General features: G+C 49.9%; 1 protein-coding gene across 1 annotated transcript in view; it reads left to right on the top strand.

Annotated features, from left to right (window-relative positions):
• The window catches only part of WASHC2C (WASH complex subunit 2C), a 64,878-nt gene extending 51,971 nt beyond the window's left edge, over positions 1 to 12,907 (top strand). Inside the window, exons 23-29 of the mRNA XM_060240970.1 lie at positions 30 to 155; positions 3,467 to 3,565; positions 3,692 to 3,754; positions 4,117 to 4,299; positions 6,136 to 6,720; positions 10,838 to 11,009; positions 12,458 to 12,907. Of these exons, the coding sequence (XP_060096953.1) occupies positions 30 to 155; positions 3,467 to 3,565; positions 3,692 to 3,754; positions 4,117 to 4,299; positions 6,136 to 6,720; positions 10,838 to 11,009; positions 12,458 to 12,597 (1,368 nt within the window). The 3' untranslated portion in view covers positions 12,598 to 12,907. The remainder of the gene's footprint in view (positions 1 to 29; positions 156 to 3,466; positions 3,566 to 3,691; positions 3,755 to 4,116; positions 4,300 to 6,135; positions 6,721 to 10,837; positions 11,010 to 12,457) is intronic.
• Positions 12,908 to 24,277: the final 11,370 nt, after the last annotated feature.

Below are 24,277 nucleotides of genomic sequence, written 5' to 3'. Positions count from 1 at the left end.
AACCATCTTGGATATTTTGTTCTTTGCAGCCCCCGGAGAAGAGAGCTCGTCCCAAAAGCACTGGTGTCTTCCAGGACGAAGAACTCCTCTTCAGCCATAAGATGCAGAAAGACAACGATCCGGACGTTGACCTTTTCGCCAGCAACAGGAAAGGGGTCGGTTGGTTATTTTTGAAACGCTCAAGAAACGTTGCACGAAAATGGATTCTTGTGTTGGGTTATGAAACTTTTTTTTTAAAGTGAAAGGAACAATTCCTGTGATTGGGATAGCATGTCGACTTTTGAGAGCATAAACTAGCCAAGAATCACTTCTAATATGGGGCCTTCTGCATGCCAAAAGTAGGGGCTCTACTACTGAGCCACACCCCTTCCCCTAAAGCAGTGGTTTATACAGAGGCACACGTGAAGCTGCCTTGTATTGAACCAGACGATTGGTCCATCAAGGTTAGTCTTGTGTACTCCGACCGGTTGTGACTCTCCAGGGTCTAAGGCAGAGATCATAAGAACATAAGAGAAGCCATGTTGGATCAGGCCAATGGCCCATCCAGTCCAACACTCTGTGTCAAGACAGTGTGCGTTTGCAATAAAAAAGGCCAACGCCATGCTGGGAATTATTAGGAAGGGAATTGAAAACAAATCAGCCAGTATCATAATGCCCCTGTATAAATCGATGGTGCGGTCTCATTTGGAGTACTGTGTGCAATTCTGGTCACCGCACCTCAAAAAAGATATTATAGCATTGGAAAAAGTGCAGAAAGGGGCAACTAGAATGATTACAGGTTTGGAACACTTTCCCTATGAAGAAAGGTTGAAACGCTTGAGGCTCTTTAGCTTGGAGAAACGTTGACTGCGGGGTGACGTGATAGAGGTTTACAAGATAAGGTCTTCGCACCACCTACTGCCTGGGCTGTTAATTGGAGATGCTGAGGACTGAACCTGGGACTTCTGGAAGCGAAACAGAGGCTCTTCCACCGAGCCACAGCCTGGGTTTTTTGTTTGTTTAAACAGTCTATTAATTATTAAGCTACATGCAGCGATTAAATTAAATGTTACAATAGTACTGCAGATTTTGTGACCAGTTCAGTAGGGACAAATAAGAATATTATCAATCAATGTATCTTTGTAAAGAAAAAAGGGAAGAAAAAAATAAACTATAATAAAATAATTTCTAATAGAGGTAAAATATATTATCAGGAATCTCACTTAGAGAGATTGAATATTCCAAAATAGGAAACCATACTGATTCAAAGGATATATCCTGTGTGGGATTTTTAATATAGTTTTTATATTTGATGTAATTTTCCTCATTACGTGCAAAGCGCCTTGAGTCTGCCTAGAATGGGTGGGATATAAATATTGCGTAAAAAAATAAATAAAAAAAATACAGGTTCCACCGTTTTTTATGCCATAAATTTAAATTCGGTGGCGGTTCGCTTTTCCAGAGGAGTGCTATTACTGACTTTGCAGCGTACAGTAGAATTATAATTGCTGCTTGTGTTGATTTTAGCCCGGGGTTTTTTTTTTCTTGTAAACAGGAGGCAGCTGAGCAGAGGGGTTTTTTTGCCCAGTAAGCTCTCCAGTGCAGCTCCCCCATGCAGATGGCAAAACAGACCTTCCCGGGCTTCTTCCTAGCCAGGAGCATCGAAGACATGGCGACGCAGCCATGTCGTTGGGTGCAAACGTGCCTTTTGGCCTCTGTGTAGCATAGAGAGACCTGTCGGCTTTGCTCTTTGTCTGTGGAAGGGCAACAGAGCCCGCTTGCTTCCCTGAGCCAGGGGGCGGATGAGCGAAGAGATTGGCCAACGTTGGTTCAGTGCTCAGGCCCTGCTCGAACACATGGGCAGCAAGGCAGAAGAGCTCCGCTGTGGGACTCCGCATGGGCCGGAGCCTCGTTTTGCTGGGACAGTTGCAAGCCACGTAAAGCTGCCTTGGGTTCAGGGCTTTTTTTTGTAGCAGGAACTCCTTTGCATATTAGGTCACACCCCCCTGCGGTAGCCAGTCCTCCTGGAGCTTGCAGTAGGCCCTGGAAGAAGAGCCCTGGAAGTTCCTGGAGGATTGGCTGCATCAGGGGTGTGTGGCCTAATAGGCAAAGGAGCTCCTGCTACAAAGAAAGCCCTGCTTGGATTGCACACCAGCACTGTGGGACTCCTGTGTGCAGATCAAACATGGCTGCTGCACCAGGGTCGCCAAGCAGTTTTGGCCAGATGTTGAAGACGCCAAGGGAGCTCTTCCATAAGACTGTTCCTCCCAGCAATGTAGAGACTGGGATCCTGGCTGCCTAATCTTCTCCCTGACACAGCAGGTCACTATAGGTGAAGAGCAGGGACTCCCCAACGTGGCGCACATGGGCTCCGTGGCGCCCGCCAACACCTTTTCTGGGGTGCCCATCAAGTGTTTATAGAAAGTGGGCGGGGCCAGGGGGACCGCCTCTTCCCGTATACCCTCCGGAGAGCCTTATGCTCCATGGATCAACATCTGCAGGCAATCCCTAGCCCCAAAGAAGTCCACTCAGCCTCAACCTGGCCAGGGCCTTCTCTGTCCTGGCCCCTACCTGGTGGAACAAGCTCCCATTAGAGATTAGGGCCCTGCAGGGACTGTTGCAGTTCCGCAGGGCCCGTAAGACAGAGCTGTTCCACCAGGCATTCAGCCGAGGCGGTGGGCATTTTGTCATTTCTGTGGCCTCCCTGCTGCAGGGACCCTGATGAAATAACTCTGCTGACCCCTTTATCTTATACCAGCTGGGGGATGTATGGAAGGAGTGGTGGCGACTGATGCCACCAGCTGCAGAACTGAAGTTTGTTTTTAGATTGTTAGAACGCTTTTAGACTGTATTTTGTTTGATGATATGTAATTGATTTTAATCTTGCATTTTTGACTGTCTTTACCCGCCCAGAGCCCATTTGGGAAAGGGCGGGCTATAAATTGGAAATAATAAGTAAATAAATAAATCAGGCCGTCCGATTGGCCGCTGGAGAGCCGATTGGTTCTGCAGATGAGAATAACGCTGTTTTGGCAGCGGCTGCTACCTCAACATGGGTTTTATTCTTCCTTTTCTCTGTCCCTGTGTCAGTTAATAATCGTGGCCCCCTGCACTTGGTCTTCCTCTGTGGGTGCGAGGGGGGCTCTGTTTCCCACGGCGGCCATTTTTGTCATTGCGCCCACCGCCCTGTGTCAGAATTCCATAAGGTACTGCAGACTCAAGCAGGCTGGAGACCCTTTGTGTAGAGAGATTTTGTTCTTCCCGCCTGAGCCCCCACATGCCTTCTGAGGTGGAACAGTCAGAGCCCCACCCCCCCTTGCATAGTGGTACAGTCAGAAGTGCTCCCCTCCCCAGTTCTCACTGCAAGCAGGCTCTCAGCAACAGGCAGAAGTGACCCCAAATGGTTTGACGCTGCCAGCCCTGCCCACGAAAGGGATGCCTGCAGAGGTGACACGGGTGTGACCTTTCCCAGGGGCTCTTGTTTCAGATCCCGAAGCCCCGGGGGAAGCTTCCGTCTGGAGGAGATCTGTTCGGAGACGACGACAGCGAGGACGGTCTCTTCAGCTCTGCTCCTGCAAAGCCACTGGTACTTGCTGGTTTTGTCGAATTCATTTGAGGGCTTGCGGCAGGGAAGGGTGCGCCATGGAGTCAGTTGAAGTGTTTTAGGTCTAATTCATCAGGATTTACTCCAGTCTAATGTGACTTTATGCAGAAACCCACCGGCCCTGCTGCGAGTAAAGCCAAAGAGCCCTCATCTCGGATTGGAAAATTACAAGTAACTTATTTCACCTGTATCCTAACTTTCCGCACACTTCTCTTGCAGCGTTAATTGTGGTTCTCCGTAAATCTTTTTTTCTTCCAGCTTTGGCTTAGCAGATCACAGCTTTCGATTTCTGCAGATTGCATGGGCAATAGGGCTTGCTTTATTCCCTTCTGGGGCAGAGGAGGGAGCTGATTTCTGGGCGAGAGCAAAGGGGAGCACATCTGTGCACACCTGACCGTCTGCACTGTTTATGGGTTAATGGCGCTTTCCTGAGCTCTGCTGCTTTCAGGCCCTTTCTTCTCTTTCTCGTTTGTCTTTGTCGCTGGCCTGGCCTGCTGTTGACGAATGCCACCTTCTCTCCACCACTTTCTAAGGCCAGTCTGGATATTAACCCAGCGGCTTTGCTGCCCGCCGGGACTCAGAAGCCTCCCCCGCCACATCCGGAGCCTCCCAAGGAGCAGCACGCTCAGACTGCCCCTCCTTCGGGGAGCAGTGAAGAGACGGGAGTCAGCTTCGATTATCCGGTGCAAGCGGACACTCTGCATAGCGCAAACAAGGTGAGTTGAATCGCTCAAATATTGATGGGATAGCTTGAGAAATAAGAGAAAGAATATGCTGGTGCTTTCTAGATCTTTCCCGGGGCTTTTTCTGAGCAGGAACGCACAGGAATGCAGTTTGGGCTGGCTTGGCATCAGGGGGCATGGCCTAATATGCAAATGAGTTCCTGCTGGGTGAAACAATGGAGACATCAGGGGGTGTGGTCTAACATACAAATGAGTTAAGGTGAAAAAGATAAAGGTGGTCCCCTGTGCAAGCACCAGTTGTTTCCGACTCTGGGGTGACATCGCATCACGCCGTTTGCACGGCAGACTTTTTACAGGGTGGTTTGCCATTGCCTTCCCCAGTCATCTCCACTTCCCCCCTGCAAGCTGGGGACTCATTTGACTGACCTCGGAAGGCTGGAAGGCTGAGTCCACCTGGAGTCGGCTACCTGAAAACCCAGCTTCCATCGGGGATCGAACTCAGGTCGTGAGCAGAGCTTAGGACTGCAGTACTGTAGCTTTAACGCTCTGCGCCACTGAGCTCTTAATCCTGGTTTAGACCTGTCCCCAAACTGACATTCTACACTAGAATCAGAGAAATTTTATGACTCTATGATTTTATTGTAGAATGTCAGCTTGGAGACAAGGCTAAACTAGGATTAAAAGTCTAATGCGAAATTGTTCAAAGTTTGAGTCCGGGGGCACCTTTAAGACCAACAAAGTTTAATTCTGGGTATAAGCTTTAGTGTACTTCTGTAGATCAACATGGCTACCCACCGGAATCTATCAGTCATTAAGACTCCGTGAACGTTATTGAAACACGTATTGGAATTTCTGCCCTGCCCTTCTCTTTGAATCAGAGACTTACAATCTCCTTTATCTCCTCCCCCCATAACAGACACCCTGTGAGGTGGGTGGGGCTGAGAGGGCTCTCACAACAGCTGCCCTTTCAAGGACAACTCCTGCGATAGCTGTGGCTAACCCAAGGCCAGCGCTATTTTTTGAGCAGGAATGCAGTTCTGGCTGGCTTGACATAAGGGGGTGTGGCCTAATATGCAAATGAATTCCTGCTGGGCTTTTTCGACAAAAAACCCCCTGTCTGTGTGAAACAGTGGTGACATCATGGGGTGTGGCCTAAGATGCAAATGAGTTCCTGCTGGGCTTTTTCTACCGAAAAAAAGCTCAGCCGAAGGCCATTCCAGCAGTTGCAAGTGGAAGAGTGGGGACTGGTGAATGGAGGAGTGGGGAATCAAACCCGATTCTCCCAGATAAGAGTCTGCACACTTCACCACGACACCAGACTGGGTCTCCTGATCTTTAGGAGGCAGTTGGAGATGATTTTTTAAGAACTTCTTATAGTTTCTACTAGCAATTTTAAATTTTGGGTATAAAGAAGAAGAAGAATTGCAGATTTATACCCCGCCCTTCTCTCTGAATCAGAGACTCAGAGCTGCTCACAATCTCCTATATCTTCTCCCCCCACAACAGACACCCTGTGAGGTGGGTGGGGCTGAGAGGACTCTCACAGCAGCTGCCCTTTCAAGGACAACTGTGAGAGCTCTGGCTGACCCAAGGCCATGCCAGCAGGTGCAAGTGGAGGAGTGGGGAATCAAACCCGGTTCTCTCAGATAAGAGTCCATGCACTTAACCACTACACCAAACTGACTCTCTCCACTACACTAAACTGGCTCTCTCTATTAATGTTAATAATCTGGCCCTATTAATGTTTTAAATGTCTTTTATACATTTTTATCGATGTCATAAGCCACCTTGAGCTCTATAAGGAAGAGAGGCGCCTACAGAAAATGCATAAACAACCCCCTTGTCTCTCATCTCTGGGTGTGATTATAGGGCAGAATCAAAATGACAAAGAAGCGTCGGCCACCCACCAGAACCGCCAGGCGATTGGCCGCTCAGAGGTCCAGTGAGAATGAAGGGAGTGGTTCCGAGGACGCCCCGCCCGTCCTCTCGATGGAAACCTCTGTGCCGCCAGTGGCTCTGGGGACCAAGAGAGCCAATGGGAAGGTGCAGGTGCATCGGTCCACCAGCAGCAGCCGCCAGCCGCATCAGACAGACGAGGGCCCCGTCTCCGAGGCAGCAGCCCCGCCTGATGCAGACGATCTCTTTGAGTCTGGCGACCTCTTTGAAGGAGGCGGAGAATCCAAAGCTGCCTCAAGGCCAAAGGTCAAGTGGGAAATGGAGAATCCGGCTAGCCACGCCCCTAAAGAAGGGGAGGGGCCGCCTGCTTCGTTGCTGCCCGACGATTCAAATTGCGAAGACCTCTTCAAGCCTGCAAAGCCGTCGAAGAAGCCCAGCCCGGCGTCTTTCCTGGACGACCAAGACGATCTCTTCAGTAGTAAAAAGCCTCTGAAAAGGAAAGCTGCCAAACCAAGTCCTCCGTCAGAGGCGGTTCCTACAGTCAAAGATATTTTTGAGGTAACCGGGGAAGGAAGAGGGGTCCTTCAGAAATGGATCATAGTTGGCTTTTATGCAGTCCTACTTTGCTTAGCAGAAAACAGGCAAGATCCTTATTTGGTAAAGGAGAGGGCGGGACACCCTGGTGCCACAAGAGTGCGCAGTTTCACGGAAACGTGGGAGTTCAGGCAAAACAAGCGGGGACCCGCAAGAAACGTGTGGGGAGGGGCTTTCCCTTTCCCCTCACCTCTATATCGTTTCCACACATCTTTTCTGACATCCATCTCCTCTTTCTTACATTTAAATTAAAAAAATACTTTATTTAATCAAAAATTATTGTAACACCGGCATAAAAAATAACGAAAAGTAAGCAAAATATGCAATGTGACAAAATAAAAAGAGCATTTTTACACAGAGCAATTAATTTGCATGGAGCGAGACTTGCGAATAAGGGTAGCCTTGGGTGAAAATGAACATATGAACATATGAAGCTGCCTTCTACTGAATCAGACCCTCGGTCCATCAAAGTCAGTCTTGTCTACTCAGACTGGCAGTGGCTCTCCAGGGTCTCCAGCGGAGGTTTTTCACACCTCTTTTCCTGGACCCTTTTTTGGAGATGCCAGGGATTGAACCTGGGATCTTCTGCTTCCCAAGCAGATGCTCTACCACTGAGCCACCGTCCCTCCCCCAGAATCCCTGAGAATCGGATTAACATAGAAAGTGATGCCTTTGGAAGGACCAATGGTCAAAATAAGGTACCGTAAGTGTCAGACAATGGAACTTCAAATCAACCAGACTCCATTCGATACAAAGTTTAAGGCTTTATTTGAGAGTTCATAGTTTCTGAGCGTGGAAAGATTGGAACTGATACATTTCTGCCAGTGAGGAGTTACTTCAAGGAATTGCACATCAAAGGTTTCTAAACAAAATCACATTCCCAAGCATTCTTAGTATAAAGTGATACTTTTCACACAGTAACTTCCTCTTATCTTTTTGCAGTCCTTGATCTCACAGGGATGGCCAGACCGCCATTCCCGGAGGCATTTTATCTTCAAAGGGGAATTGCCATTGTTAGTTCCAGGGACAGGAATTCACACCCGTGTTAGTAAAAACTATGCTCCTACTTTGATACGCAAGGTCTCTTCCCATGGTTAGTAATAGAGGTTAAAAAATAGAGTCAGTTAAGCTAAGCATTTCATTACAGTATTTTTCCAGTGTCTGACAGTAAGACAATCAGTATGCCAGGAATAAATGACCATGTGCTCAGTAGTGAGAACGCCTGAGCCGAGAGAAAGAGGGGAGAGAAATAGTATTGAAAAAGGTAGAGAAAGAGAAAAATAAAATAAAAATGTAGCCAAGAGTGATACGCCCGATTTGATGGAAGCAGCTCATGTTGCAACATAAAATCCAAAATAGGAGCCGACGTGGAAAAAATTTGTTGTGGGGGCCGTTGGAACAAGATTGAACATGGCCCACGAGTGACGAAATTTTCTGCATGGCAAATACCTCCTCTTTCTTTCACCACCACCACCAAAGTCGCTCACCCCAGCCCCTGGCTCTCAGCCTCTCCTCTGTTGCTCACTTGGGGGGAGGGGGAGGAGTGAGGACTCCGTCCACCAACAGGTTGGCCTGGTTGATACGGGGGAAGCCACTACTCTTGTACCACTCCCTCCCCCCCCCTCCGCCTGTAGCTTTGCTGGCTTGGTAGGGAGGTGAGGGGTGACTTCCACACAGCCCTCCAGCATTGTGTGCTCTGGGGCACAGTGACGACTCCTCACCCCACAACTTGCAGCTTTGCCAGGCGGGGGGTGGAAGCGACAACTTTGTCCTTCTGCCCTCCTCCTCGTGCCGTGGCAGGGTTTGCAGCAGCGACCCCGGACCCAGCACAGCTCTCGTGCTTTGCTGCTGGCAGGTCCAGACCTGGGGCATCTCTCGCAGGCCTCTGCTGGGTATGTCTGGGCCCGACAAAGCTCTTGCGGGCTGCTCTTGCAGTGCGTTTGGGTTTCATGTTGCTGCTGGTGCGGCTGTAGCCCAGCCCAACTCTTTCAGGCTCCTGCATGCGGTCCCAGCATGGATCTCGCAGGCTGCCAAGGCCGGGCCTGGTGCAGATTGGGGTGGTTTCTTCCACCACTGAGGGAGGGATGGTGGCTCAGTGGTAGAGCATCTGCTTGGGAAGCAGACGGTCCCAGGTTCAATCCCTGGCATCTCCAAAAAAGGGTCCAGGCAAATAGGTGTGAAAAACCTCAGCTGGAGACCCTGGAGAGCCACTGCTGGTCAGGGAAGGGACAGTGGCTCAGTGGTAGAGCATCTGCTAGGTAAGCAGAAGGTCCCAGGTTCAATCCCCGGCATCTCCAACTAAAAAGGTCCAGGCAAATAGGTGTGAAAAACCTCAGCTGGAGACCCTGGAGAGCCGCTGCTGGTCAGGGAAGGGACGGTGGCTCAGTGGTAGAGCATCTGCTTGGGAAGCAGAAGGTCCCAGGTTCAATCCCCGGCATCTCCAAAAAAGGGTCCAGGCAAATAGGTGTGAAAAACCTCAGCTGGAGACCCTGGAGAGCCGCTGCTGGTCAGGGAAGGGACGGTGGCTCAGTGGTAGAGCATCTGCTTGGGAAGCAGAAGGTCCCAGGTTCAATCCCCGGCATCTCCAAAAAAGGGTCCAGGCAAATAGGTGTGAAAAACCTCAGCTGGAGACCCTGGAGAGCCACTGCTGGTCAGGGAAGGGACGGTGGCTCAGTAGTAGAGCATCTGCTTGGGAAGCAGAAGGTCCCAGGTTCAATCCCCGGCATCTCCAAAAAAGGGTCCAGGCACTTAGGTGTGAAAAACCTCAGCTGGAGACCCTGGAGAGCCGCTGCTGGTCAGGGAAGGGACGGTGGCTCAGTGGTAGAGCATCTGCTTGGGAAGCAGAAGGTCCCAGGTTCAATCCCCGGCATCTCCAAAAAAGGGTCCAGGCACTTAGGTGTGAAAAACCTCAGCTTGAGACCCTGGAGAGCCGCTGCCAGTCTGAGTAGACAAGACTGACTTTGATGTACCAAGGGTCTGATTCAGTAGAAGGCAGCTTCATAGGTTCATATGAGAGCCCACAGCAGGCCTGGGTGGTTGCTGCCAACACTGCAGGTGGCTTTGAGTGGCTTTCTCAGGCCACTGCCATTGAGGTCAGGCCCAAAGCGGCCCTTGAAGGCCACCAACTCAGGAGGAGGCAAGTCCATTGTCTGCACATGTGGTCTAAGGGGTTTTGGGGGGGGTGGGGAGGGGAAGAATCTAACCTCCGCATTTCATTTTACACAGAGATCTGATTATTCTGCAAACCTTGGGGATTCCCAAGTTTGGAGGAAAATCTAATTTCTTTCAGTATGGGCCTGCTCTGCGGATTTAAGCATCTGCTGATCTTCCCACGCTTGAGAAACAGATATATAAACGTAGGAGAAGACTGTAGGAAGCACAGATGCGCTTCACCCCTTCCAGAGAGAGAGCCAGTTTGGTGCAGTGGTTAAGTGTGCGGACTCTTATCTGGGAGAACCGGGTTTGGTTCCCCACTCCTCCGCTTGCACCTGCTGGCATGGCCTTGGGTCAGCCAGAGCTCTGGCAGAGGTTGTCCTTGAAAGGGCAGCTGCTGGGAGGGCCCTCTCAGCCCCACCCACCTCACAGGGTGTCTGTTGTGCGGGAGGAAGGTAAAGGAGATGGTAAGCCGCTCTGAGTCTCTGTTTCAGAGAGAAGGGCGGAGTATAAATCTGCAGTCTTCTCCTCCCCCTCCTGGAGCCAAGCTTGGAAGTGGGATGATGCTTTCTACAAAAATCATATTCAGCCAGTTTATGCCCCGCTCTTCTCCCACACTTCACACCTTTACAGAATGTACTAGAGGAATGTATTCTGCCCTTCCGTGGAGATCCCATGGGCTCTCATCCTGGTTACTGACGGGGTCGACACTCACTTCTACTGAATCAGACCATTGGCCCTCTTGATACCGCCTTGTCTACTGCAACCGCAGCAGCTCTCCACGGTCTCAGCCAGGGGTCCTTCGCATCACTTCCTGCCCAGTGATGCCGGAGACTGACCCTGGCACCTCCTTGCACGCCAAGCAGCCCCTTATGTACGAGGATACAACAAGCTCCCCTAGATCAAATTTTATCTTCCTTTGTTCCAGGATGACATCTTTTCCTCTGAAGCTGTTAAGCTCCCCCCGGTCAAGGCAAAAGAGCTGGAAGCAAACCTGTTTGACGACGACATCGACATTTTTGCCGATCTTGCTGTTAAACCGAAAGAGAAGAGCGCCAAGAAGAAGGTGGAAGCGAAGTCCATATTTGATGAGGACATGGGTAAGGCAATGACCGCTCAAAAGAGGCCTGCCGTTCTCTGTGGCACCCCAGGTGGTCATATCTGTTTGTGATAAAGGAGCTGCAGGGGTTGCAGATTAAGTAGATTGAATTATGGCTTTTTGTTGTCGTCGTTCAGTCGCACAGTCAAGTCTGGCTCTTTGCGACCCCATGGACAAAGTCACGCCAGGCCCTCCTGGCTTCCACCACTCACTATATTTACTGGAAAGCTGTGAGGACCCCAGATGTCTGGAGCAGGGTCCCCAGCATTTTTCAGCCTGCAAGCACTACTGGAATTCTAATGCAGCATGGGGGGTGCAAGGGGTGTAGCCAGAATTTTAAAAGTCAAGGGGCTTTAAAAGTCAGAGGACTACCTTTCAAATTGACAGTCGTCATTAAAAAGAAAAGCTTCACATCGAATCTTCTTGTTATCCCGAATGATCCTGCATTCTCTACAATAGTTGAAGAAATGTCAAAGAGAGTTTTAAGAACAAATCCTCTAACAAGATAATGTTGGGGAATGAAATGAAAGGATGGTTACCTGACCAGTATAATTTGGGCACATATAACTGTTTAGAAATTGTTTTGTGGAATTTGGCTGATTGAAATTGGTGTATAAATCAAGATCCTTCACTACCTCATCAGAAATATGATATAACTATGGTCCAGAAAACCTAGGTCTCGATTCAGTCCAGGAGGATGTATTGTCCTGAGCTTCATTATCAGTTGCAATTCAGCAGTCTCTCCTCCTAATCTCCCTTTGGAAGTCCTTTGAAAGAACTGCTACTCTTTTTAGGCACATTTCCTTGAAACCATGGTGGTGGGTATATCCCCCAAGGGGAATTGTGGTTTTATGGTGAAACCTAGAAAGCCTAGATGCATTGAAGGACTCATTTAACTTAGTGGGGTCCAGTGTTCCCTCTAAGCTGAGTTAGCATGAGCTAGCTCCACATTTTTAGCCTCCAGCTCACACATTTTTATCTTAGTTCAGGAAAAATGGCCCCAGAGCACAATAATTTATGCAGCAGCTCACAGCTTTAATGCCAGGAGCTCACAAAGTAGAATTTTTGCTCACAAGACTCCACAGCTTAGAGGAAACATTGGTGGGGTCCACAGCTAAGTCCCTAGGAGTGTCACAGTCTCCCACCTCCAAATTTAAGCAGATGTCCTTTGTGAGATAGCCCTGGCATCTGTATCAAAGGGACTTCTACTTTTCTGGCTCCTCCACAGTAAATAGTTGGCCGTTCTGTGAGACAGGATGGTAGCCTAGATGGACCACTGGTCTGATCCAGCAGGGATCTTATGTTCTTCTTACGTTAAGGCTGCCCAGCCTGAGAAATCATGGGCAAGATAAGCCAAGATCATCACACCTGTGACAAAGTTGCTGCGTGTGCGTTTTTGCCCTTTGCTGGTGCTGCCTTTGATCTTGCTTCCTTCTCCCCTTCTCCTAGATGACATCTTCCTGCCTAATAGCCAGTCCAAGTCACAGACCAAAAAACCCCAACCTGTTCAGACGCCTTCAGGAGCGAAACCTGAGCCCAGAGCTCCAAGTGCTTTTGAAGACCCGCTGAATGCATTCGAAGGCCAATGAAGATGCAGTTGATAGCTCTGCTGTAAATAGACTGATCCTGCCCAGCAGTGATTCCTTTTGCTTTTTAATCCACCGGGATGATGGAACTGTGAATATGCCCAGCCTGTCTCCTCACCTGGCAGCCCAAGTCAGAAATGACACGATAAACATCACAGACGCAATCTCCAGCGATACCATTCAGCTGGGTGGCTTGAATTCATTTGCTTGTCCAGTCCTATGCTGGTGTAATCTGTTGTACAGAGTATAGATTCTATTGTTCAAAGCTACCAAACCAGTCTCCGGTACTGGTAAATAGCATTTGCGAAACCGATTCTGTGTTGTCTTTGGTTTTATTTCCTGCGCTGTTCTGTTGTATGGTTCCAAATCGCAGAACATATCTTGGGTCTCGTTGCTCTGTATTTTCTAATTGGGTCACTTTGTCTCCCCACCCCCCCCACCCCGCCCCTGCTTACCAGCAGTCATGAGGGAGTCTTGCTGATGGTTTAGCCACAATTCAGCCCTCAGTATGCAAAAAATGTTGACGTGCAACTAGTTGGGCAACAGTGCAGGAGTGTGCATTCAAAGAAACAGCCTTTCAGTGCAATAACAGTGCTGTGGGACTACCCTCACTGCCTGAAGGTCTCTGTGCCTTAAAAGACAACACAATTTATATGAAGCTGAGCAAAGGTAAGGAACCCAGGAGAAGTATTGCAAACTGTTTGAACTCCCTGTCTATGCCGGGTTATCGGTCATGACCACAGACTTGTTAAATGGCACAGTTCCCCCCCTCCGCCACCTTAATGTGGAGATGTGCAAGAACGAACTGACAATTGGTAAACTCTGATTTTTTTTTCCATACTAAAGACCACCTGGCTTAGATGACCCAGGCTTAGAATCATAGAATCATAGAGTTGGAAGGGACTTCCAGGGTCATCTATTTATTTATTTTTATTTATTTATTACTTTACATTTATATCCCGCCCTCTCCGCAAGCGGACTCAGGGCGGCTTACAACATCATAAAAACAATTCAATAAAACATATAAAACCATTATTTACTTATCAATTTTAAAACTATTAGCTCTGTCTTAGTCCAACCCCCTGCACAATGCAGGAAACACACAGACACCTCCCCCCTAAATTCACAGGATCTTCATTGCTGTCAGATGGCCATCTAGCCTCTGCTTAAAAACCTCCCACTGAGGAATCGCTCTAATTTTCAGGAAGTTCTTCCTAATTTTGAGCCAGAAACTCTTTTGATTTCATTTCAACCCATTGGTTCTGGTCCTACCTTCCGGGGTCACAGAAAACAATTCCACACCATCCTCTATAGCAGGTGTGGCCAACTGTAGCTCTCCAGATGTTTTTTGCCTACAACTCTCATCAGCCCCATGGCCATGCCAATGGGAGTTGTAGGCAAAAAACATCTGGAGAACTACCGTTGGCCACCCCTGCTCTATATGACAGCCCTTCAAGTACTTGGTGATCCTATCACCTCTCAGCCGCCTCCTCTCCAGGCTAAACACGCCCAGCTCCTTCAGCCTTTCCTCATAGGACTTTGTCTCCAGACCCCTCACCATAATTGTCACCCTCCTCTGGACCCGTTCCAGCTTGTCTATATCCTTCTTAAAATGTGGTGCCCAAAACTGAACACAAGACTCCAGGTGAGATCTTCCCACAGCAGAGTAAAGCGATACCGTCACATCATGTGATCTGGACACTGACTTGCCTGATCTCATCATGGGAAGCTCAGCAGGGTCGGCCTTGGTTAGTATTGGATGGGAGACCACCATGGAGGTCCAGGGGTGCTACGCAGAGGCAGGCAATGGTCAACCACCTCTGAACGTCTCTTGCCTTGAAAACCCAGCCTGTGGGGTCAGCAGAAGCCAACTGTGACTTGACAGCACTTTTGACCACCAACGATCACCAAGGGAGTCCAGAGACAGGGCATAGCAACCCATCTCTGAATATCTCCTGCCTTGAATACCCTACGGGGTCACTGGCAAATGGATGGCAGTGCTCACCACCACCATGCCATACTTAGCAAACGATGCTTTCATTCTGAATTAGCATCTGCCCAGGGTGGTTTTGGTTCTCAAAGGGAGAGCTGCACTAGACAGCAACAGGATTAGGAATGGTGTGTACAAGCAAAGCAGGTTTGGACCTCCTTGAAGGACTGGAAGAACATACCGCCGGCACTGGAGCACAGCCGTTTCCTGTAACGTGAACAAAGTTTTGGCATTTATTACATAGAATTTGTTGGGGCACAAGTTCAGTGGAAGAAGATGATGATATTAGATTTATATCCCGCCCTCCACTCTGAAGAGTCTCAGAGCGGCTCACAATCTCCTTTCCCTTCCACCCCCACAAAAGACACCCTGTGAGGTAGATGAAGATATTGGATTTATATCCCGCCCTCCACTCTGAAGAGTCTCAGAGCGGCTCACAATCTCCTTTCCCTTCCTCCCCACAACAGACACCCTGTGAGGTAGATGAAGATATTGGATTTCTATCCCTCCCTCCACTCCGAAGAGTCTCAGAGCGGCTCACAATCTCCTTTCCCTTCCTCCCCCACAACAGACACCCTGTGAGGTAGATGAAGATATCGGATTTTTATCCCTCCCTCCACTCCGAAGAGTCTCAGAGCGGCTCACAATCTCCTTTCCCTTCCTCCCCCACAATAGACGCCCTGTGAGGTAGATGAAGATACTGGATTTATATCCCTCCCTCCACTCCGAAGAGTCTCAGAGCGGCTCACGATCTCCTTTCCCTTCCTCCCCCACAACAGACGCCCTGTGAGGTAGATGAAGATACTGGATTTATATCCCTCCCTCCACTCCGAAGAGTCTCAGAGCGGCTCACAATCTCCTTTCCCTTCCTCCCCCACAACAGACGCCCTGTGAGGTAGATGAAGATACTGGATTTATATCCCTCCCTCCACTCCGAAGAGTCTCAGAGCGGCTCACAATCTCCTTTCCCTTCCTCCCCCACAACAGACGCCCTGTGAGGTAGATGAAGATACTGGATTTATATCCCGCCCTCCACTCCGAAGAGTCTCAGAGCGGCTCACGATCTCCTTTCCCTTCCTCCCCCACAACAGACGCCCTGTGAGGTAGATGAAGATATTGGATTTATATCCCTCCCTCCACTCCAAAGAGTCCCAGAGCGGCTGACCATCTTCTTTACCTCCCCGCCCCCCGCACAACAGACACCCTGTGGGGTGGGTGGGGCTGAGAGGGCTTTCCCAGCAGCTGCCCTTTCAAGGACAACCTCTGCCAGAGCTTTGGCTGACCCAAGGCCATTCCAGCAGCTGCAAGTGGAGGAGTGGGGAATCAAATCTGGTTCTCCCAGATAAGAGTCAGCACACTTAACCACTGCAAACTGGCTCTGTGCATTTTAATGCTGGAATAAATGGTGTGGAATTGGGTGAGCTGCTAGTTGGTGGACTTTATAGGTACCGCTCAGAGATGTCTGTCAGTTTGGTGTAGTGGCTAAGTGTGGGGGCTCTTATCTGGGAGAACCGGGTTTGATTCCCCACTTCACCTACACCTGCTGGAATGGCCTGGGGTCAGCCATAGCTATCACAGGAGTTGTCCTTGAAAGGGCAGCTTCTGTGAGAGCCCTCTCAGCCCTACCCACCTCACAGGGTGTCTGTTGTGGGGGGAGAAGATAGAGGAGATTGTGAGCGCTCTGAGTCTCTGATTTAGAGACAAGGGCAGGGTATAAATCTGCAGTCGTCTTCTTCCCACCTCTGCGGATTCTCCTTGCCAGCTGCTGATTGCAAATTAGAGCAGACCAAAGTGGAAAGGAGTGGGTTATGGAGAAGGGAGGCAGAATTTAATGGATTTACAGACCAGTTTTACTGAACGGATGTCAGAGCAGTTCTATAGGAAGTGTGATGGCCTTTCAGCCAGCTGGGGCTTGGTTCTCGTGGAGGTGGTCAGTCTGTCCCTAAGCTGTACTACATCAGCCTGCAAGGTTAGACACAGCCGCCTCTTGTGTTCCCAGCTGGCGCCCCTACTACGGTGTTGCCTTGTGCCAGGCCAGCAGGATCTTGTCAGATCTCAGAAGCTAAGTTGGGTCGGGAGACACAGCCAAGGAAGTCCAGGGTAGCTCTGCAAAGGCAGGCAATGGCAAGCCACCTCTGAACTCCTCTTGCCTTGAAACCCCAGTGCGGGGTTGCTATAAATTGGCTGCAAAGAGAGAGATCCAGTTTGGTGTAGCGTTAAGTATGTGGACTCCTATCTAGGTGAACCGGGTTTGATTCCCCACTCCTTCACCTGCAGCTGCTGGAATGGCCTTGGGTCAGCTGTAGCTCTGGCAAGAGTTGTCCTTAAAAGGGCAGCTGCTGTGAGAGCTCTCTCTGCCCCACCCACCTCACAGGGTGTCTATGGGGGGCGGGGAGAAGATATGGGAGATTGTAAACTGCTCTGAGCCTCTGATTCTGAGAGTAGAGCGGGGTATAAGTCTGTAATTCTTCAAATTTACAGAGCTGGCCACCCTATTCCAAGAGTGGAGTCTAGAGCATTACCCCACTGAGGTCTCTCCCCTCCCCAAACCCTGCTATCCCCAGGTTTCACCTCTAAATCGCCAGTAATTTCTCAACCACAGGGTTGCCAACTCTGGGTTAAGACATTCCTGGAGGTTTTGGGGGGTGGGGTGGAGCCTGAGGAGGTTTGGGAACCTCTACCTGGTATAATGTCATAGGGATAACCCAGGGTTGTTGAACTCATTTGTTATGAGGGCCAGATCTGACATAAATTAGACCTTGTTGGGCTGGGCCATGTCTGGCTGGGCCGAGCGATGCTGGGTCAGGCCACGTTTGTACCTATTTGAGATTAGGTAGCAGAGATACAAACTTTATAAAGGACAAAGACAAACACACACACATATGTTATAAACGTTAAACATGCTTAAAACATTAGTACTCATTTGTCTTAAAGGTGCTTTCTTTGTATTTCTCCCCTGGGATCCAGGGAACTGGGCAAAGGAAGCTCTGGCTCTTTCCTGCCTTCCCCAGGGGACTGGGGGTGGTGGGGGGGGGGGAGGGAGCCTCAGCCATTAAAAGGAACAGCCTCAGTAGCTCTGCTGTGCAATTGAGAGAACCTGGCAAAGCAAGCTCTTCTCCCCCCCCTTCCTCCCCAAGGGAGGAGCCTCAGCCAATGGAGAAAATAGAGGCTTTGCTCTGTAGCTCCTGTGCGATTGAGCAAGCCAGGCAAAGCAAGCTGTGATGCAGAAGGAAGCAAGAGAGAGGGAGAAGGAAGCAGATGACAGCCAGTTGCTCAGGGGCCTGATAGGAGCCTTCTGAGGGGCTGATTTGGCCCCCGAATTGCATGTTTGACACTCCTGGGTTAACCCATTTTCTCCCAGGGGATGACCACTGTCGTCCAGCAATCAATTTAGAACCAGTGTCCCCTCTAAGCTGTGGAGGCTTTTGAGCCAAAATTCTACTTTGTGAGCTACTGGAATAAAGTTGTGAGTTGCTGGCAATAAAATTGTGAGCTCCTGCATCAATTAGTGTGCTCTGGGGCCATTTTTCCTGAGCCAAGACAAAAATGTGCGAGCCACAGGCTAAAAAGCCCTGTGAGCTAGCTCACACTAACACAGCTTAGAGGGAAGTAGAAGTCAAGGTGCACCTTTAAGACCAACTAAGTTTTATTCAGGATGTAGGCTTTCGTGTGCTCTAAGCACACTTCATCAGGTGAGGGATTCGGTAGAGTGAGCAGAGCTACATATAGCCGGTAGGGAGGGGTTTAGAATGCAAAATGGTACAAATTTAAGATCCAGTGACAGAATAGTGAAATTAACAAATTGAGCAAACCTTTGATCAGGGTAGCATGAGCGTTGAGAAACCAATAAAACAGTAACATGTCAAAATGTGAGAATGTCTGTTAATCACTCTATTGTTATAAGACTGGGCCAAACTGAGGGCACTTCTTTCTCAGAAGTTTTTCCCATCCAACTTATTTACCTTTTAACATGCGACATACGTATAGTTTGCCATTAGAAGGAAAATGCATTCAATTAGAGTGAAAGATGGATCCAAGTGGGCAGCCGCGCTGCTCTGAAGCAATAGAACAAAGCAGGAGTCAAGTGGCACCTTTAAGACCAAGTAAGTTTTATTCAGAATGTCAGCTTTCGTGTGCTCTTGAAATCTGCTTAGAGCACACGAAAGCTTACATTCTGAATAAAACTTACTTGGTCTTAAAGGTGCCACTTGACTACTGCTTAGGGTTGCCAAGTCCAATTCAAGAAATATCTGGGGACTTTGGGGGTGGAGCCAGGAGACATTAGGGGTGGAGCCAAGATCAAGGCTGTGACAAGCATAATTGAACTCCAAGGGAGTTCTGGCCATCACATTTAAAGGGACGGCACACCTTTTCAATGCCTTCCTTCCATAGGAAATAATGAAGGTTAGGGGCACCTTCTTTTGGGGCTCATAGAATTGGACCCCATGGTCCAATCGTTTTGAAACTTGGGGGGTATTTTGAGGAGAGGCACTAGATGCTGTTCTGAAAATTTGGTGCCTCTACCCCAAAAAACAGCCCCCCCAGAGCCCCAGATACCGGCAGATCAATTTTCCATGATTTTCTATGGGAATAAATCTCCATAGGAAATAATGGAGTTTCCAGCAGACATTTTCCCCCCTCCCCCCGCATTTTGACGACCCTGAAGCGGGGGGAGGGCCTCCAACCCGGGGGACCCCCTGCCCCCACCTGGGGATTGGCAACCCTACTACTGCTTCGTTCTAGTGAAAGATGGGTTTAGTATATGTGAGAGAAACAGTCAATATCCCTGCTTGCGTGTGTCAATACAGCGAAAAGAAAAATACATCCAATAGCGCCAGCCCCCCCTGCCGGGATGTTGGCAACCGCCCCTCCCGCGGTGGCGCCCCTGCAGCCCATGCCGCGGTGACGCGGCGCAGGTTGCCCCTGGCGACGGCGAGGGACAACATCCGGGCGCTCTCCCGGTAACGCCCGACAACAAACCCGAAGCTTCGAGCGGAGCGCCCCGCCCCTTTCCCCCCTCGGCGGCGCCGCCGATTGGCCGGGGGGTGGGTCGAGAGGCCCCGCCGAGTGGTTCGCCGGGGTGCCATTCAACGTCACAAAGGCCCGGGCGCCGCGGCGCGGGGTGGTCGCGGGGGTGGAGCGGCTGCCGGGGGCGGGGGGTTCGCGCGCCGGGGAGGCGGCGGCGGAGGAGGAGGAGGAGCGGGTGCCGGCGCGCCGCAGGTGAGGCAGGAGAAGGGCCGGGCCGAGCGCTGCTGCAGCTGCCGCCTTGGGGTGGGGGTACGGTTGCCAATCCCCAGGCGGGGGCAGGAGATCTCCCGGATTAGAGGCCCTCCCCCCCCACTTCAGGGTCATCAGGAAGTGGGAGGGAACTGTCTGCTGGGCACCCCATTATTCCCTATGGAGACATTCCCATAGGAAATAATGGAGAATTGATCCGTGGGTATCTGGACCTCTGGGGAGGGGAGGCTGTTTTTTGAGGTAGAGGCACCAGATTTGCAGCATAGCATCCACTGCCTCTCCCCAAAATACCCCCCAAGTTTCAAAAAGATTGGACCCGGGGGTCCACTTCTGTGAACTCCACAAGAAGGTGCCCCTTTCCTTCATTATTTCCAAAGGAGGGGAGGCATTGAAAAGGTGTGCGGTCCCTTTAAATGTGACGCCCAGAACGCCCTTTGGAGTTCGGTCATGCTTGTCACAGCCTTGTTCCTGGCTCCACCCCCAATGTCTCCTGGCTCCACCCCCCGAAGTCCCCAAATATTTCTTGAATTGGACTTGGCAACCCTATTCGGGGGGGGGGGGTGTTGGTGGCTGTGGAGGCTGCCTGTCGGCAAGGGGAGGGTGACCCTTCCCACGCTTCCTTGGCCTTGGTTTGGTGTAGTGGTTAAGTGTGCGGACTCTTATCTGGGAGAACCGGGTTTGATTCCCCACTCCTCCACTTGCACCTGCTAGCATGGCCTTGGGTCAGCCATAGCTCTGGCAGAGGTTGTCCTTGAAAGGGCAGCTGCTGTGAGAGCCCTCTCGGCCCCACCCACCTCACAGGGTGTCTGTTGTGGGGGAGGAAGGGAAAGGAGATTGTGAGCCGCTCTGAGACTCTTCGGAGTGGTGGGCGGGATATAAATCCAATTTCTTCTTCTTCTTTCGTGCCCTGCCTCCCCAAAGTCGCCTTCCCTCCTTCACCTTTGTAGGCTCACAACAGCCCTGTGAGGTAGGTCAGGCCGAAAAGAGCTTCCGCCGCATGAGGAGAGGATTCGAATTTGGGGCTCCGGCATCCTGGCCTGATGTTCTGCCACTCACCCCTTGGGTTAGCCCGGTAGGTGGCTCTGCCTGGCCCTGGCTGGGGCATGGGGGGGGGCAGGAGGAAGGGGGCAGCCGTGGGTTGCCAGCCTCCAGGCCAGAAATTGCAACCAACAAAAACGAGTCATGCATAAGAACATAAGAGAAGCCATGTTGGATCAGGCCAATGGCCCCTCTAGTCCCACACGCTGTGTCACGCAGTGGCCAAAAACATAGGTGCCATCAGGAGGTCCACCAGTGGGGCCAGGACACTAGAAGTCCTCACACTGTTGCCCTCGCAAACACCAAGAATACAGAGCATCACTTACCCCAGACAGAGAGTTCCAACAATACCCAGTGGCTAACAGCCACTGATGGACCTCTGCTCCATAATTTTATCCAATCCCCTCTTGAAGCTGTCTGTGCTTGTAGCCGCCACCACCTCCTGTGGCAGTGAATTCCACGGAAAGTGAGACTGAAGAAAACCCAAAGGCTTCGTGTTGCGCACCTCTTAAAGACGTGTATCCACTTTTTTGACAATATGATCACACTTCTCCAATATTAGCTGAAATTTTACTTTGATAATTCCACATCCAGTGAAATCACATCAGCTATTCAACCGGTACGCACACTGCGACAGGTAAAACCGGTTTAATGTCCTGTTTTGCTCTACAGCTTCCCCCCGGCTTCTTCATTTTTATTGTTTATTATTATTTCTAACTTTCCAACTCTCTTACAATAAATACTGTCAATGACTTATCCTCTTAATGAAGATTATAATGAAGATTCTGCCTGGAGATCTCCCAGAATCCCACCTGATCTTCAAACCACAGAGATCCAGTTTCCTGAAGGAAATGGCAGCGTCTAGGTTATTAGGATTGGCAGTACTGGTGGAGGGCAAAGCCAGGGCCTCTCTGGTCCAGCAATGCCGGCAGGAAGTATCTGTGCAGGCTTGACTTTATTAGATAGGCAATAAAAATTAAGCCGGGAAATAACTGTAGAGCGAAACAGGACCTTAAACTGGTTTTGCCAGTCGCGGAGTGTGTCCAGGTTGAATAGCTGATGTTATTTCACTGGATGTGGAATTATCAAAGTAAAATTTCTGCTAATATTGGAGAATTGTGATTATATTGTCAAGAAAGTGGGCATACATCTTTAAGAGGCGCGCAACACGGAGTCTGAGTTTTCTTCAGCCTCCAGGCCAGGCCTGGAGATCTCCCAGAATCAATATTCCCTCTAAGCTGTAGAGTCTTGTGAGCAAAAATTCTACTTTGTGAGCTACTGGCATTAAAGTGGTGAGCTGCTGCACAAATTAGTGTGCTCTGGAGTCATCCTTCCTGAGCTAAGACAGAAATGTGTGAGCTGGAGGCTAAAAATCCGTGAGCTCGCTCACACTAATTCAACTTAGAGGGAACCCTGCCCAGAATCCCACCTGATCTTCAGACCACAGAGATCAGTGCCCCTGAAGGAGATGGCATCTCTCGAGGGTGGAGTGCCTGGCACCCTAGGAAAGCTAACTTCTGCCCCTCCCACACACTGATAATGTCACCGAGATGCATTTGGGGCATGCCCAATTCGGAGCCCACAGAAGGCCAGCGCCCTAGGCAGTTGCCTAGTTTTCCTGGCCTTGCTTGGAGATCTCCCAGAATCCAACCTGATCTTCAAACCACAGAGATCCAGTTCCCCTGAAGGAGGTGGCAGCTCTGGAGTGCAGCATCTAGGGCAGGGGTCCTCAACCTTTTTAAATAGGGGGCCAGTTCACTGTCCCTCAGACTGTTGGAGGGCCGGACTGCCGTTACTGTACAAGGCCGCGGGCCGTCAGTTCTCCGTCTTCTGCGTCTCTCTCCCTTCCCCACACCACACACCCTGGCCTGGGAACTCACCTCACCTCGGTATCACCTCACACTCTGTCTCCGCCGCCTCAGCCCAGTGCCGGAAGTGTGCGTTGCTAACGCAAGTTTAGGTCGAACGTCACTTCCGGTCTGATTTTGCCATAACCCGGTGGGCCGCATAAACATCCTCAGCGGGCCGCATCTGGCCCGCGGGCCGTAGGTTGAGGACCCCTGGTCTAGGGCATTAGGATTGGCAGTACTGGTCCAGCAATGCCGGCAGGGAGTATCTGTGCAGGCTTGACTTTATTAGATAGGCAAAAGCATGCTCGGGGAGGGGGTGGAAGGGCCCGTGGGAACAACTCCATACTTCTCCCCCTTCCCACCGCCAGAATCTTGAGCGGAATTCTAAAAGCTTTAAAGACCTTGAGCGGCATACCCTTCTCATTCTGCGTCTCCTCAGAGGAGGGGCTGCAACTCGGTGGGAGAGCATCTGCTTGGCATGCCGAAGGTTCCAGGTTCAATCCCCGGGATCTTCAGTAAAAAAGAGCCAGGCAGTAGGGGTTGTGAAAGACTCCCACCGGAGGCTCTGGAGAGATGCTGTCGGTCTGAGTTAGACAAGGCTGAGCCCAGTTCAGTATATGGCAGCTTCATGCATGTACAGAGTCGTTTCTTAGTAAGGTAAATGTTTTTAGGCGATCCAGTTTGGGTTTGTGTGTTGTTTTCATTGTGTGCAAAGCCATCTTTTGTCCAGTCCTTAGAGAATGTTTTCATAATGCGCAAGTCAGTTGCTTTACTGTTAGAAGGACTGATCCAGCCAAACCAGAACAAGCTGAGAAAGTATGATTAAAAATCAGGTCCACTCATTGAAACCAACACAGTCTGAACAAGTCCAGTGTCTTTTCATAAAAGAGGAACATATCTATAATGTGCAGAACAATTGTTACTGTAAATCAAAATGGCCCGTCATGCTCTGATGTGTTGTCTTTGTCAGTGTCTGTATGCAGAATAGTAAAAGTACAGGTATTCTGTTATAAAAGATAAAAACAGCGCATAGATTTAAAATACCAAAACTGTGGATTCATTGTCAGTAACTCACTGAATCATGTCCAGCCTATAGCATAATTGTTCCACTGACTATTGGTGGATTAAAAAATGTGGTAAGAACTAATTTGCAGTTTCTATGGACTAATAAATCCAAGAGGTTGGTGGTAGGGATGTTTTTCCAGATTTATGAGAACCTCTTTTGCTTGCCTCCTTGCTCCTAAAGAGTGTGGTCATGGCTCCCCCACCCCCAGTTTGTGTAAAAATTGTGTAAAAAGTTTGCATCTTACAGACACACACCTGAACAGCCTACTCAAGATTGCTACAGCACAGATATTGTCTCCAGATTTTGATGCAATAATTCAGAACAAGAGGTGTCAGTTATCAGAAATCGTTAAATAAACAAAATATTGCAAGAGTGATAATCTATTAAGCATATTTTAAGTTTAAGAGCCCCGTGGCGCAGAGTGGTAAAGCTGCAGTACTGCAGTCTGAGCTCTCTGCTCACGACCTGAGTTTGATCCTGGCGGAAGCTGGTTTCAGGTAG

Source organism: Heteronotia binoei, chromosome 6 (assembly GCF_032191835.1).
Source record: "Heteronotia binoei isolate CCM8104 ecotype False Entrance Well chromosome 6, APGP_CSIRO_Hbin_v1, whole genome shotgun sequence".
NCBI classification, from domain to species: domain Eukaryota; kingdom Metazoa; phylum Chordata; class Lepidosauria; order Squamata; family Gekkonidae; genus Heteronotia; species Heteronotia binoei.
Note: the sequence above shows the minus strand (reverse complement) of the source record. Positions and strands in the feature narration are given on the sequence as shown.